The sequence below is a fragment of the Astatotilapia calliptera genome, chromosome 16, assembly GCF_900246225.1.
Source record: "Astatotilapia calliptera chromosome 16, fAstCal1.2, whole genome shotgun sequence".
Taxonomy (NCBI): Eukaryota; Metazoa; Chordata; class Actinopteri; order Cichliformes; family Cichlidae; genus Astatotilapia; species Astatotilapia calliptera.
The window spans coordinates 32435100-32450462 of record NC_039317.1 but is presented as its reverse complement, the minus strand read 5'-3'; the positions used below and the strand labels follow the sequence as shown (position 1 = coordinate 32450462).

The 15363-nt window shown below is 40.8% G+C and overlaps 2 protein-coding genes across 2 annotated transcripts; one reads left to right on the top strand and one right to left on the bottom strand.

Moving 5' to 3' along the window:
* Nucleotides 1-212: 212 nt before the first annotated feature.
* Nucleotides 213-3860, bottom strand: LOC113008268 (putative methyltransferase DDB_G0268948). Its single transcript, XM_026145570.1, has 6 exons — nt 3312-3860; nt 3054-3214; nt 2476-2692; nt 849-949; nt 478-615; nt 213-384 (listed from the first exon to the last, which is right to left on the bottom strand). The coding sequence occupies exons 1-6, from the start codon at nt 3420-3422 to the stop codon at nt 294-296; spliced, it is 819 nt and encodes a 272-aa protein (XP_026001355.1). The 5' UTR covers nt 3423-3860; the 3' UTR covers nt 213-293.
* A 10280-nt stretch (nt 3861-14140) lies between these two features.
* LOC113007608 (olfactory receptor 142-like) lies at nt 14141-15123 on the top strand. Its single transcript, XM_026144322.1, has one exon. The coding sequence runs from the start codon at nt 14194-14196 to the stop codon at nt 15121-15123; it is 930 nt and encodes a 309-aa protein (XP_026000107.1). The 5' UTR covers nt 14141-14193.
* Nucleotides 15124-15363: the final 240 nt, after the last annotated feature.

Here is a 15363-nt window from a genome sequence, read left to right as displayed (position 1 = left end):
GGTTACAATAAGAGGACAGGCCACCCACAATATCAAGACCGTTGACAGACTCATGTAAGCACCCACCCACCTCCACCCCCTGACGTGACACAGCTGGTTAATCTTCAATTCTTTCTTTCCACTTATGTAACCTGTGACTGTGCATGTCAGACACCGGTTATTCACTTCAAAATGAAACGTGTCCAGTTCAAGAAAATCAGTAAAACACAGAATCTGCTGATAAAAACATGGTTTATTTAGAACAACAGGTTTATGTATCTCACAGTGATATTCACTGAATGTTGAAGTGTTGATTAATGTGGTTTGCAGGCCAGGATGCAGTAATAATCCAGTTCAAGCTCCACTTCAGTGTCAGGAGACGTGACTCCCATCTCTTGAAGGAACCTGTAAGAAGATCAGTGACACCAAAAAGTGTGAGTCAGATCACAATAACAGGCACGGGCCAGTTAAATATCTGAATTTGTGTGTGCAGGTGACCTCCTCTCAGTGTTGGACAGCAGCTCTTCAGCACCTTTGGGGTCTTTCAAAGCGTAGGCTTGGAACATGGACCAGCTTTGCATGAAACCCACCAGATGCCTCACTGAGATCAAGGACTTTGCTTGAAAACAATCAATCCTGTCGGATCAGTAAAATAATACAATGAATCTGATGAAAAAGCACCAATAATGTCTCCTATAAGGCACAAGATTAGTTTTACACACAGCTGAAAAAAATCATTCCAGCCTAAGTTTGTATTGTTGGCAGTGAGTTTCCTCTGAAGTAACAAGTTAATGCTGTTTTTGTGCTTAAGCGGTTTTTATTTAACCATCACAGAGGTAGCATAAAGACAGGGATGTGTTTGTGTTTACCTCTCTTTATCTGGAAAGGGGATGGCAGAGTACAGCGGGTCCAGCTTACCGTCAGCTACAGCTACTGGGTTGCTCATGTACGGCTGCAGCGCCTGCTTCACCTGGAAGTGAGTTCATAGAGGTGTGAGATGTTACTGCACCATTTGTTATGTGACTGTCTGCAAAAGCTGTCAAAGTAGTACATCTCTAAAAAGACAAACAAATGATACATTAAAGCAGTGAATGGTGGAACTGCTGCAAATAGTGACTTTACAAAAATATGAGATTCTCAAAACAGTCAGTGCCCAGTATTATTCTTCAACAAGAGACATTTACCAAAGTACAAACATTTTAAAATAAAAAGTTATGCATTTTATAACAGAGAGAAAGCTTAGCTGTAGTGTTCGATTTTGTTAAGAGACAGAATTGCTGGCTCTTTCCCCAAGCCTTTAGTCAACGCTACATTAGGCAAACTATATTTAGTTGGGTGTTCCACCTTAAAAGCCAGTCCAGTGCTGGCTGCTGTGTTTGTCTTGGTGTTTATCATTTTTGTCTTTAATTTTAAATTGCTGTACACTTCACTTTTATTGTTATTATACATCTTATCTATCTGTACATCTCTATTTATAGATCTATATATGTTTGTGTTTGCCTCTGAGTGGATGCAATCATGTGGCACACGGGTCACAAATCACAACACAACTTTGCTGCTTTTATTTTTAAGTAACTACTTTTTTAAAAAATGTATGTAGATGTGCACAAAGGAATGCACCGTCACTGTTCCTGAAAGTTTCTAGCCCCGAGAGATGTCACAGTGACAAAAGAAAGACTGATGTAAATACTTCTAAGTATTTACTGAAGTCAGAAGTAAAGCTGTGTGGTTCGTTTGTGGAAAGCAGATTTCTGTGGTGAAAGATTACAGTTTGAATCATCATGAATGAGACTAAACACAGTGAAATACAAGAACTTCATGGAAGCCGAGCAGGAACAGGGATCTGAAACTCTTCTTGGAAAGCAACAAAAGCAGCGTTTTTGCACCAGGTTTTGTCAGCGCTAAAAATTAACCACGTTGCTGATGTTGAAACTGAGATAATTAACTTCACAGACAGTTTGTTGCACTTTGATTCGCTACAGATAGATTACTTCAGGACAGTATCACTGCTCGAGTTTTATTCTTCTCTCACATAAAGACACGTGCTCGGAAGATGTTTGAATCCACCTTCACATGTGAACAAACACTGTCAGTGATGACGTTTAACAAAACTAGACACAGATCCTCAGTCACAGCACTGAATCTGACTCTAAACAGACCAGATTTCTCTCACTGAACATGAAAATATACTGAAAAACTGCAGCTGAAGTAATTAAACTTCAAGAAAATTTACAAATGACGCTTTGTATGAAGTGAAAAGAACTGGCATTTTGCAAAAAAGTGTTCTTTGTCACATTCATGAGCTGATTCTGTCTCAGACGCTGCAGGCTCTTTGGCAAAGTCGATGTTTGATTGCCAAGGTGATAACGCTCATGCACACATGGATGTTTGAGTAGAACAGGACACTTTCAGGGAGAGATCCAGGAGCACTGAAAGGAATCCAACGGTGCACATGGGAATGGACTAACACTACTCTGATTATCAGTCTGCACCTACCTCTTCATAGATGTTTTTGAGCCTGTCTCCACAGTTCTGGTAGGTGGGTTTGGTGTTATAATCGCTGAAGCCCAGCAGAGCCATGCAGCCTCTGGGTTTCAAGACCCGAGCTGCCTCTGCCAGAAACCTCGACTGATCAAACCAGTGCGCTGCTGAAGCTGCCGTCAGCAGGTCTACAGATCCATCTGAAAATGGAAGCTCCTCTGCTGTCCCCTTTCTGCAAATGCAACAGACACAATACACAACCTGCCCATGTAAAGGGATCCTTCTACCTAGTCAGCTAAAAGCTGATCAGCTTGATAATACTCAGGAAAATATATTGCGGTGAAACATGAAGGAAGTACTCAACAAGTGATTTACAATAGAAATGTTCCTCAAGCTGTGGACTTGGCAGTTATAAGAGAAATGTGGACATGGTCTTGAAAGAACAGTTTGACATTAAGAAAACTTTTATTTACTTTCTTGCTGTGAGCCAGATAAGAAGGCAGATACCGCCCATGGCATGATATTGCAAATCACTTGCTCGAAGTACTTTACTGTACACACTCCTACAGGCTGCAGCCCGGAAGCTCTCCTACCTGTACGTGATGTTGGGGTGCCCTGGCACAGCTCTAGCCTCTTCCACTTGACACTCACTGATGTCAAGACCCACTACTTCCTTGAAGTGCGGTGCCAGTAGACGTGAATTCTGTCCCGTTCCACATCCCAGATCCACCGCCAGCTCATGTGGCTGTCCCTTCTGGAGTTGCAGAAAGGAGTTTGCTACTTGTTAATGTCTTTCCTCAGGAAAGGCCTTCATATGTGAAGATAATTTGCACATTATATTTTAAGCATACCTTTTTATCTAAGTACTGAATAATAATATCCTTGAGCCCTGCTGGAGGTGTAAAGCGATACTTTTGGTAGATGGAAGCATGATCCTTCCCTTCAAAGAGCCGGTATGCCATGGAGTTGCCTTTTCACTCTTCTCTTTACAACTGCGGCCTTTTAATCTGGGCTGTAAAGCAGCCTTCTTTGTGGAGCAAAGTTCGCCCGTATTGCCCTTCAGCCTCCTGTTTGACTTTAATTGCTTTTCTGTTAATAAAGCTTCTGCATGTCTTCTCTTGTCTTCTTGCTACAGTCTCTGTTAGAGCTGCTTTCTGTCCGGACACACACTGGACTCCTGTTTTTTCCTGCACTGACGTTTTTCCACATTAATCAAAGCATTAACAGGAAAAAAAATCACTGAACTGAAGCTGCAGTCTCAAACATGAGAGCAGAGATACGTTTAAAACACTGAGGGAAGAAAAGCAGAAAGTAAAACCGATGAAGAAAAAATGCTTCTTACGAGTTGAAAGGTGTCTCTGAAGCCAGGAACTAAACTCAGCTGCAGATTTGCTAACAGTGCACAACAGGGGCAGGGCCTCTTACTTAACCCTTTCATGGGACAATTTCTACAGACTGTACTGTCTCATACTGGAACATTAACAAAATAGAAAAGTGGAGAACACACTACAGTTTTAGTCACTGTATTGCATGATTTCAAGTGAGAACGCAAAACATACTTATGATTTTTATTATTATTTTTCCTGTCACCCATTTTACTGTACGATGGGACTTAATACCCCAAATTCCTTACAGTATGTCTTCAAGATATACAGTTAAAAAAAAGGTTTATCTTAGCAAAGGACACCTGGCTATGATTATATTATAGCCGACTGCTGTGATAAAATGCTTTGTCATAACCTCGACCAAGCAGGTTATGTTTTTGAGTGTCTGTGTCATACAGGATAGTTTTGAATGAAACTTTGTAGGAGTGTAAAGTTATGTTAACAATCCAGTAATAATTCATCAGTGTGTTCAAGCTCCAGTTAATGATTTATTGGTTAAAAATTGCCAAAAGGCCTCGTAAAAATATCATGTCACATTTGACCTCTGACCTCTGCTTTAAGGTCAATAGATTCATCTGATGGTCAAAGTGAGAAAAATGCATTATAAAAGGTATTTAAGACTATGTTTCTTACTGTCATTATTTGCATTAACAACATATTGATATGTAGGGAATGATATATGAGGATTCTAAATATCACTTTGGACCTCTGACCTCTTCTTCAAGATCACATAAGGTCAAACTTTCAGAAAATGTCTTTTGCTTTGCTTAAAATTCTACTAACTTTGTTTGTGCTGGCAACATTTAGGACTTTAGAATCTTATTTGGGAATTTTGTTTCTACCCCAAAATGTGCTATATCTTCATAGAAAGTATTGCACAGTACAGTAAGATATTATACAAGTTATTCATATTCAGTTATTTAAAAATTAATACCCATTACCAACGCCGACATAATGTTCATATAGTCAAAGTAAACATCTGTCATGCTTCCTTTATCTGACATTTACTACACTACAAACAAAACAAAACAAAAGGAACATATACAGTATTAGTAGTAGTAACACTGTTCCCTTAAAGGTAAATACTGCTATGGGCCCTTTTATGCATATACAGTGTAGCATAAACGTATGGAATAGAGTTTATGACTGCTGCCATCATAGAGTCTCACAAACATGTTCATTAGGTCAGTCAGCTGGTTTCACTCTATGTTTGTCATAGTTTGCGATCTTCTCTTGACCACTTACACTGAAAAACATCTTTGTTTTGATTTGGTAACCCAGCACAGCCCTCTGGGCGTTGCAAAGTGTGTATAATTGCTCTTGTGGGATAATGAAGGTAATGACCTGTTGACCATTTCCAACTTGAGCAGTGAGCCATCCCATGGGTTCTCATTACTTTCAGCCTCATCAAACATTGAACCAGGAGATGAATTAAACGTTATTTGACTACAGCTCACCCAAGTTCACTTTACTGACACTAATCACCCAAGCTCTGTGTTTTGGCACCTAAGGCAGATACACGTGGGGGTTCATGGCCGTGATGGGCATCTAGAAGGGCCGAGGGACTCACGCAATTCTTTTCAGTGTCCTTGCATCATTCATGCCCCTGTGTGTGTTTTTGATAAGTTGTTTTAAACGTTTGAAATTAAACAGATTTTGTCTGTCCTATAAATCCTTCATGCATGTGAATCCATCTTTAGTATTCCATTATGCATCACTCTATCCACCTAAATACACATACAGGGAGTTAAAAGTAAGGACCTGAGACCTCAAATGTGATTTGGAATATTGAACCCGATAAGTCCTTCCCAAATAAGCATCATCAGTTATTTCAGCCCAGTTATCCCAAAACAACATAATATATGTTTACTGCTGTCCACCATTTCAGAAGATCAAAAGTAATTGTTTACTGTAGTTGTGTTTAAATAGTAGTTGTGTTTTTAAAATGTGGAATAAAGTCCCAGACAAAGATTACTGAACATCAGCCTTGAGAGGCTCTGTCAGGCCTTTACTTTTGTTTTAATACCTGAAAATGTTCTGTGAGGTTGAGTTCAGGTGACTGACTTGGCCATTGAAAAACATCTATTATTTACTTTCACAGTATGCATATAGTATAGTCTGTAAACGCTTATCCTGCTGAGATCATGAGCTGTTCCTTCCTTTGTCTACATTTTTCTTTTTTCAATCATGTATAAATTCATCTTGGTTTCAGAATTGAAACCAAAACGTGCTAAAGCAATAATTTTTTGCATATGAAAACGGAGGGTTTTACTTACACATCACGCACTCAACTTGTCCCAGGCCGCGGTTTCCTTCCACTTTGGAAAAATCGCATAAAAACCGCTGGCAACAACAAAAACATTACAATCCACAAACACGTTTTGCTGATTTGATCAGCTGCTCATGGCACTTCCTACATTGGAATAAACGTCATCGCATTGTGACAGCACACATCAGCAAAACAGGAAGTGACGTCATCTTCGCAGGATATTTCTCTCTTATTTCCCCCCCTCTTGGGCCTTTCAAAAGTTAACTGGTGCTATTGAAAGTCATGTTTGACTTAACAGCTTCTATCACCAGCAGTTAGCTACCCACGCTCACAAATCTGTCTCTTTAACACAAATCTCTAGTCAGCCAATCAGAGGCAGTGTTTAAATACAGCGGCCTCTGACGTCATTGGTCATTTCCAGGTTCAAACTCTTCTTCAGTTCCCAAACCTAAACAAACAGTGAGTTAAACAGCCTAAAATCTTTCGTCTTTAATAAAATATTCTGTTTGGCTGCTCTCCCAGGTGTGACAACAAAGTTGAACCTCCAGACAACCATGAAAAGAGGATTTATGAGACTTAACTGATTAGAAGTTAGCAGGAAGTTAGCTCGCTGGTCTCCATCTAAAGATGATGTACCATGTTCTGACTAATGGATTTCTAAGAGACTAACATGTACTGTTCTGCAATCACTTTATGCATAAATGAAGATGGAAAAACTAAACAGCAGCAATGTTTGAAGGGTTATTAAAGTTGGGCTTGCTGGCATATAATGGTGTGCTACCTGGTGGCTAGCTACAAAGCTGTGTTAAGGATAATATAAATACATTAGGACAGCAAAGATGGAGGATGAGTGTTATCTCCTTTCCACTGAATAAAAGTCAATTTCAGGGTCCCTGATGGTCAGAGACAAATGCAATCATCCATCCATCCATTCGCTTCCGCTTATCCTTTTCAGGGTCGCGGGGGGTGCTGGAGCCCATCCCAGCTGTCATAGGGCGAGAGGCAGGGTACACCCTGGACAGGTCGCCAGTCTGTCGCAGGGCCAACACACAGGGACAGACAACCATTCGCGCTCACATTCATTTGCACCTAGTGACAATTTGGATTATCCAATTAACCTATCCCCACAAGCTGCATGTCTTTGGACGGTGGGAGGAAGCCGGAGTACCCGGAGGGAACCCACACAAACACAGGGAGAACAAGCAAACTCCACACAGAAAGACCCCGGCCTGATGGTGGAATTGAATTCAGGACCTTCTTGCTGTGCGGCAACAGTGCTAACCACCATGCCACCGTGCTGCCTAAATGCAATCATATGGCAAAAAAAGTCGCTGAAAATGAACCAAACTTTAGTCAAGAGAACATCTGACTGAACGAGGTTAGCCATTAATATGTTGCTGTGTTGTTTGGATTACTTGCTATAAAAAATTCCTGATCCTAAGCTTCATGTACAAATTCAAATCTTTGCCTCAGAGTGAAGCATTGAGCTATTTGATGTCTTCCAATCCATGAGCCCATGGGCTGCAGTTTCATCATTAGGAGTCTGTTTCAGAAAGCGGGTTTAGAAAACCCAGAGTTTTCATTAACTCAGGGTATATTTACTCAGAGTTTGCACTAAACCGGCTTCCTGAAATAGGGCCCTGGGACCCGTTCTTCGTACGTCGCTTACTACATCCAAGATCAAATGACACATCCAAGACCAAACCATCGCGCTAACCGTGAGCTCGCTAATCCGGTTCCCCGAACACACCTGCTGTTGACGATCAGTACAGCTGGATGAAGTAATGTGAGATCACTGGGTGTCGTAAAAGGGGCTACGCATCTGAAGGAAACGGTTTCCAGGGCCTAATCCGTGGATCGACTTCCTTCGAGGCGTGGACGTCTATCAGCAGAGAATGTACCTTCACCTATCAGCAGAGAATGTCCCTTAGTCTGTAACACAGTCAAATATATTCTCAAGTAATATTCAAGCATGCCATTCAGCGTGTTAGTACGAGCTCGGGAGCAGCTTGGGAGAACAAGAAAACAGAGACTGCTTCAGGTTGTCTTCCCAAATTGACTCAACTTTATTCACAAGTACAACAGTTTATATAGAGGGTAAAATTCATGAGACAGCAGATTATCAGTTTAAACCAGTACAGACCAAGATAAGGGAGCGTCTTCCTGCCCTTGGGTGAAGAAGCATCCTTTGTGTAGTGTATCAGTTCAGCTACAATTGTGATTATCTCAGCGACATATTTTCAAGGCACAAAACAAAGAGTTCTTACATTAGTGAAATCTGAAACAAACCATTTGGTCTTCAACAGGCATCTCCTAAAAGATTAAGAAACTAATGTAGCTTAGGGAGTGATCTCTGTGGTATTTCAACCTTGTACCAGCCTGTGATTCTCACACATCAATTCTTGGGTCAAAGAGAAAAATAACTAAAACAAAGGGGCCTTATTGAATGACAGAGTTTTCCTGCATAATGTCACTATAAAACAATATCCAGTAAATGCTCCCATGGTACTAAAATACCTAACAGCATCGATAGTAGAAACATTGATCGGCAACCCTCTGATTGGTCGGCGAAAATGTCGAAGGAGCGCGCTCGGTATTTTTCGGCAGCAGAGCAAGAACTCTTGATTGAGGGATTTCAGGAGTTTCAGAGTTTAATTAAAACGCAAAGGAACACTGCAAAGGCTGCAAAAGCAAGGAGAGAGAAAGTTGCAGAAAGTTGCTGACAAATTAAACTCGTAAGTAATTTAATAATAACAATAATAATGGAGTGGATTTATATAGCGCTTTTCAAGGCACCCAAAGCGCTTTACAATGCCACTATTCAGTCACTCTCACATTCACACACTGGTGGAGGCAGCTACGGTTGTAGCCACAGCTGCCCTGGGGCAGACTGACAGAAGCCAGGCTGCCATATCGCGCCATCGGCCCCTCTGGCCAACACCAGTAGGCGGTAGGGTAAATCTATTATATTACACTATATTATCCAATATTATATTACATTATATTTTATTATGTTATATTATATCCCCTTTCACATTAGAGCCACAACAGGACCCACTAGAACATGGGAACAGGTAAAAGTGAAACATAAGAATATTCTACAGAATGGTAATATTTATCACTTATATTGCTTTTAGTCTCTTGAAAAGAGACCCTGAAATAATCTGTTTGTTTGTTTATAACAACAACCAAGAAAAGGGCAGAGCAAAAAAAGACAGGTGGTGGTCCTGCACCCCCTCGTCAACAAGTTGGTTAAGTAAATAATACCCTCACGGGAATATCGATATCTCTCAATGAGCACACTGTCGTGCTGAGCTAAAGGATCCTGTCTATCCCGCAATATACGCTGGATTCTGAGGACTCTCCTTATCAATCTTGCACCTTCCGCAATGGGTGGCTCGCGTATACGGACAGGACATGGCTGCGACAGACTTCCCAAATCCACCTTCGCTTTTATAGCCGTGGTCTCTCATCTTGATTACACGAAGTAATTTGCAATTACTACTCTGAAATATGAATTACATCTGTAATAATCACATACATGTAATAGAATGTTAATAGTACATTTCCCTTTTTTAGGAAATGACCTGTATGTATCTGTGTGAAATCAATAAAAGGATCAAGTGCTGCATTATCTTTAGTTACATTGATAATATTTATTTATGGTGAAACAGTGGTGGAATATCGCTGTTGCTTTCGTATACATGAAGCGGACATACCTGCGTGGCCGCGATCTAATCCTGTTTACATAAAGTAAACCTGCTCTCGAGCAGGTTTACGCTTACGGCTCTGTTGCTATGGCAGCAAGTCCCGGATGAGCTTCGGGGAACCGAACGATCCAGGATCATGCGAAATCGTCAACAATCAAATCCAGCTAATTTACTTAGCGAGGTACGAAGAACGGACCCCTGGGCCCTATTTCAGGAAGCCGGTTTAGAAAACTCAGAGTGAAAAACGATACTCAGGGTTGAGTAACCCCAAACTGTCCAACTCGGAATATTCGGTTTCAGAAAGGCTGATAACAATTAGTTCAGTCAACGCGGAGTTGCTTTAACCCCAAGTTAAGCGCGCGGACGAGGATACATAAAGCCCTGATAAGCGGAGCACAGATTAAGCGAGTCACCATGGAGACGGAGGGAAAGAAGGCGTGGTCAATGTATTTTACAGCGCTTGAGGCCGAAATTCTGATGGCAGCATATGCTGATAACATGCAAATTCCGCGGAAAAAAGTAACACAGCCACAACTGCAAAAGAAAGGGAGCATGCATAGCAAAACATAGCCGACAGAGTCAATGCGTGAGTGTTAATTTAAACATTGATCTAGGGATTTCCACCCAATTAACACGTTATTTTATCATATGTTATTTTATCATATGTTATTTTATTTGTTATTTTATACATTTTATTTTGTGACGTGATGTGAGCGCAGGTGCAACCCAACAGGCCCCAAACGTTCCTGGCAGCAAGTAAAAATGAAATATAAAAATATAGTCCAAACAGGTAAGGTGTAATTGTATTATGAGCCATAGTGCTTGGTCTGTTTGTCCCATGTAAATCAATTGCAGTTAGAGGCTACATTAATTTTCTTTCTGTAAGCACTTATTGAAATTATCTGAGCACATTACAAGTACATATTTGCTTACTCTGTATGCTCAAATGTGACCCGTTATAGCCAACAGAAAAAAAGCGGAGGCCCGAAAAACAGGTGGGGGTCCTCCACCACCACCACTCACAGAGGCTGAGCAGTTGGCCCTCAGCCAAAACAGTGGGCGCCCTGTGGCCGAAGGCATTTCTGCGGGGACATCCTCTGAGTCAATAACCCCGCAAGACACAAGTGCCTACATAGGGGGTAAATTCTAAATAATACATGATGTGCATACATCCATTCTTCACAGTCACCTTTGCAGTGCTACTCATTCATTTGATAAACTCTTTACCATAATGGATTATTTTGTAGTGAAGTTATTTTCCTACTGATTTTGCCTTCCCTCAGTCTTGGTTGTCTTTGAGAGCATAATGACAATGAAGTGTAAGGTGATTGGTATGTTTGTTAATTGCCATTTGTTCCCTTGTAAGTTATAAGTGACCTGTATAAACCTCATATTCTATCAGTTGATGGTGGTGGTGTACTGCATCTGGTGCAGCCTCCTGTTGAGCCAGACCAACATGCAGTTGTGAGTAATACTCCACAGATTATATGAGTTTACAGTAGAACAGCAATGTTGTTTATTTCTTTACTACAGGAAAATAATGAAGAAACATTGACAGCTGTTACAGAGGAGGAAGCAACAGAGACACTTTATGAGGTTTACATCTTTTAATACTTTGTGTACAGGAAATACAGGCGACCAATAAAGCCAGTTGAACAAAAAATCTGTTTATTCTTCTTTCAACATGTTGAGGTGATGGGTCAAAAGAAATGATTGTGACATATGGTGTCTCTGACTGCTCTTCCATCTTGTATGTCCGTGGGAGGGTCAGGATGTTCATGGTTTGGATCACTGCTGATGTTTGGTTCAGAAGGACAGTGTTCTCCTCTAATTGTGGCAATGTTGTGAAGAATCACACATGCCACAATAATGTCACATGCCCTTTCTGGGGTGACCCTGAGTCTTTGCAGGCACTGGAACCGGGCCTTAAGCATTCCGATAGTCATTTCAATTCTGGCTCTTGTCCTGCAATTAGCCAGATTATATCGCTGCTGTGGGCCCGGTTCAGGGTCAGAGTAAGGGGTAAGCAAATAGGGTAAACATGGATACCCCCTATCACCAAGCAAGTAGCCAGTGAACTCTCCTAAGACAGAAGGATACACTTCAGTTCAAATGTCCCTCAAGCAATTGGTCTTTATATATTTTAAAGTATTCTCAACTCACCATGTCCAAATTGTGCTCAGTGTACATTCACGGAATATTTGTGAGTCATGGACAGAGCCTGGCCACTTGGCTTCCACATTTGTGATAATGTTGGCAGCATCACATATGATCTTCACAGTGCAGAGAACACAAATTAGCATCCATTACTATAATGAAATAATTTGTTAGTTTGAAATGCTACAGGGAACTATGTACCTGTACATTAATGCTGTGGAAAGACTTCCTGTTCACATAGTCTCCTTCATTTACTGAAGGAGCAATAATTGGAATGTGAGTACCATCTATACAGCCAATCACGCCTGGGAACCGTGAAAATAAATGTGAAATTTAAGTAGTAGTCCAAGTATCACCACACCATAAATTAAGTTTTGGTCATCCTGATACCTGCAATTTTGTGGAATCCCTCTTTGATAAATCTTGTGGGTCTATGACCGGGGAACACCACAGACGAGTGCAGGAGACGTTTCAGTGCAACTGTAACATTCCTGACTGCCCGACAGACGGTAGCCTTGGAAACGTGCTCAGCGTCACCAATATTATACAGAAAGCTCCCGTTTGCAAAAAACCGAAGTGCAATACAAATAATATGTACAGAACTGAGAGCATGTCCGCGATGTGTCACATGCGTAATATATGGCCTGAGGATGTTATTCAAATAACTTATAGATTGTGCTGACAAACGGTAACATTCGCACAGAAAATCATCAGGAAATGATAAAATGTCCAAACACGCTCTAATCACTCTCTCCCGGCGGAGAGCTCTGCGGAGAATTTGGGCTTCACGATCTACTGGCTCTTCAAGAAAGGGACACGCCATGTCCGACACTTCCTACTGTCAGGTTTCCGACAAAGGGGCGGAGACAGTCAGGGTTAGTTGTAGTAAACCTGCTAGGGGGCAGGTTAGCTTCACGGAGTGTGTCGTCATGGTGACTCACTGAGGCTTCATCTGAACTCGCTTTGTGAAACCGAAAACCCAGAGTTTTCGTTAACTCAGGGTATACTTACTCAGTTTTTCCACTAAACCGGCTTCCTGAAACAGGGCCCAGGTCTTAAAAATTTAGCTTAAAGACACAAACGAATATTGCTAAAAAAAACAACAACAACAACAACAACAAAAACCCCAGCGAGCTGACAATCACCACTGATTATTTTTAGAGGCTTGTTTATATTTAATTAAACAAGATCAAAACACAGAAAAAGACAACAGTGTGGTGGGGCGTGGTCTGCGGTGCCATGCGGACACACCTGCACGGCATCCGCAATCTGGCCGGAGAGTTAGAGACACGGGGATTCAGGGTTGTTGGTGTGTGTGGTGTGCGGCCTGCTGCTGAGAGCTGCAGGCCGCACTGTGTGAATAAAGTTGGCTCTCAAATCAAACCTCTGGACCTGTCATGCGTCATCCTTGTCACAAACAGCCTTAATGCAGTGGGAACTTGGACCAGGGTTGATACCATCATAACTTACCAAGCAAATTGTTGCTGACCATGTCCGTCCCTTTATGACCATAGTGTGCTCATGTTCTGATGGGTATTTCCAACAGGTTAACATGCCATGTCACAAAGACGGGATCATGTTGGTTTCCTCCACAGTGACTAGATTGCAGTCCATAAGAGCACTGTTCAGATGCAGTGGAATGGCAGGTTCTGCATCATGGACGTGCAGCAGACAAACCTGCAGTAACTCTGTGATGCTATCATATTAATATGGAACCTCTAAAATAAAGAATTAAGGCATTTTTGAAGTTAAAAAAAGGCTCAAACTGGATATGAACATGGTGTAACTGAGAAAGTGTCTGGTGAGTGAATCATGATAATACTGTGTACTTATTTGTATTTTTGTACACAAGTGCAATCATCAATAAAGTAAACTATCATTGTTTTAGATTCTCCATGGAACGATGACTGTCAGCTGCCATCATAAAGAGGCGCTCAGCACTGCTCTTAATCCTCAGTGGTTACCTGCTGTTCCACAGACCACACACACTGACAACACAAAGGACTTTCAGTTGTGGTGAGGCTTAGAAACGCTGAATTTATATTTTAAATATAACTGAGACTAAAAGTTGTTTATTTTCTAACTTGTCCAGATTTATTACAAATATTTTTAACCTGTTGTTTTACATAATTGGTTGGTTTGAAAATATTTCTGTTAAATTGTGTTGTTCTCTGTTGCTCATCTGTGGTACTGCCCATTGCCTATGGGGTAAATGGAAAACAATTCCCATCCACTATATTTTAATCTGACGATGTTTGTGTACATAGGAAAGTTCCGCTATCCGGCATTTGTTTTGTTTTTACTCTTGTATACGTTTATTATCTCAGCGAATCTTGTCATAATAGTGGTAATATCAAGAGAGAAAACCTTACACGAGCCTATGTATATTTTTATTATGTGCCTCTCAATTAACTCTCTGTATGGCTCTGGTGGATTTTTCTTCAGATTTCTAAGAGATCTTCTGTCTGACTCAAACTTGATTGCACGTTCGGCTTGTTACACTCAGATCTATATCATTTACACCTATGCATCCTATGAGCTTACTATTTTAGGCATAATGGCATATGATCGCTTTGTTGCTATATGCCAGCCTTTGCATTACCACAGCAAACTAACTTCAAGGGTGATCTCCAAGTTGCTCGCTTTTGCATGGATCTATCCAGCCTTTTCAGTTGCAGCCTGTGTTTATTTGGCTTCCAGACTTCCACTGTGTGGCAATAAGATACCTAAGGTATTTTGTGCCAACTGGCCTGTTGTAAAATTGTCATGTGTCCCTACAGTGATCAATAATATTATTGGCATGTTTGTGAGCGTAACCACAGTGTTTCTGCCACTTGCTTTTGTCTTGTATACATATATGCGAATTTTCCTGGTTTGTAGGAAGCGCTCGTCACTGTTCAAGAGCAAAGTCATACAGAGCTGCCTGCCACACATTGTTACTTTTGTCAATTATTCCATTACTGTGTTTTGTGATGTTGCCCTCAGCAGAATTGACCTTGAAGAGCTGAATCCATTTCTGGGCATCATTCTGTCACTGGAGTTTGTTGTGATTCCCCCCATTTTAAATCCTCTCATGTATGGTTTAAAGTTACCAGAAATTAGAAAGTGTATCCTAAGAAACTTATCATGCCTAATTAGATAAATGTCATATGACAAAGAAAATAGTGTAAAAGAATCTGTGCCGTTTCTAATAAAAAGGTTATTTTATTATCAACTTAAAAGAATTAAATAGGGATTATGGTTCTGCTAAGAATTACTTTATTTTAATATGTGAGTAAATGCGAATAGATTCATGTTTCAGCATTTATATTAACGCATGTTCCTGTGCTGTGACTGTTTCAGAAAAACAAACTGAAATAAAGAGTTGAGTTAAAAACAACAA

Bases quoted from the DNA above. Each gene is read 5' to 3' on its own strand.
- LOC113007608 (XM_026144322.1), top strand. From the start codon at position 14,194: ATGGAAAACAATTCCCATCCACTATATTTTAATCTGACGATGTTTGTG.
- LOC113008268 (XM_026145570.1), bottom strand. From the start codon at position 3,422: ATGGCATACCGGCTCTTTGAAGGGAAGGATCATGCTTCCATCTACCAA. The intron at 2,693-3,053 runs GTAGGAGAGCTT...TTGCATTTGCAG, and splicing joins CACCCCAACATCACGTACAG to AAAGGGGACAGCAGAGGAGC. The intron at 385-477 runs GTCACCTGCACA...ATCTTCTTACAG, and splicing joins CTGTCCAACACTGAGAGGAG to GTTCCTTCAAGAGATGGGAG.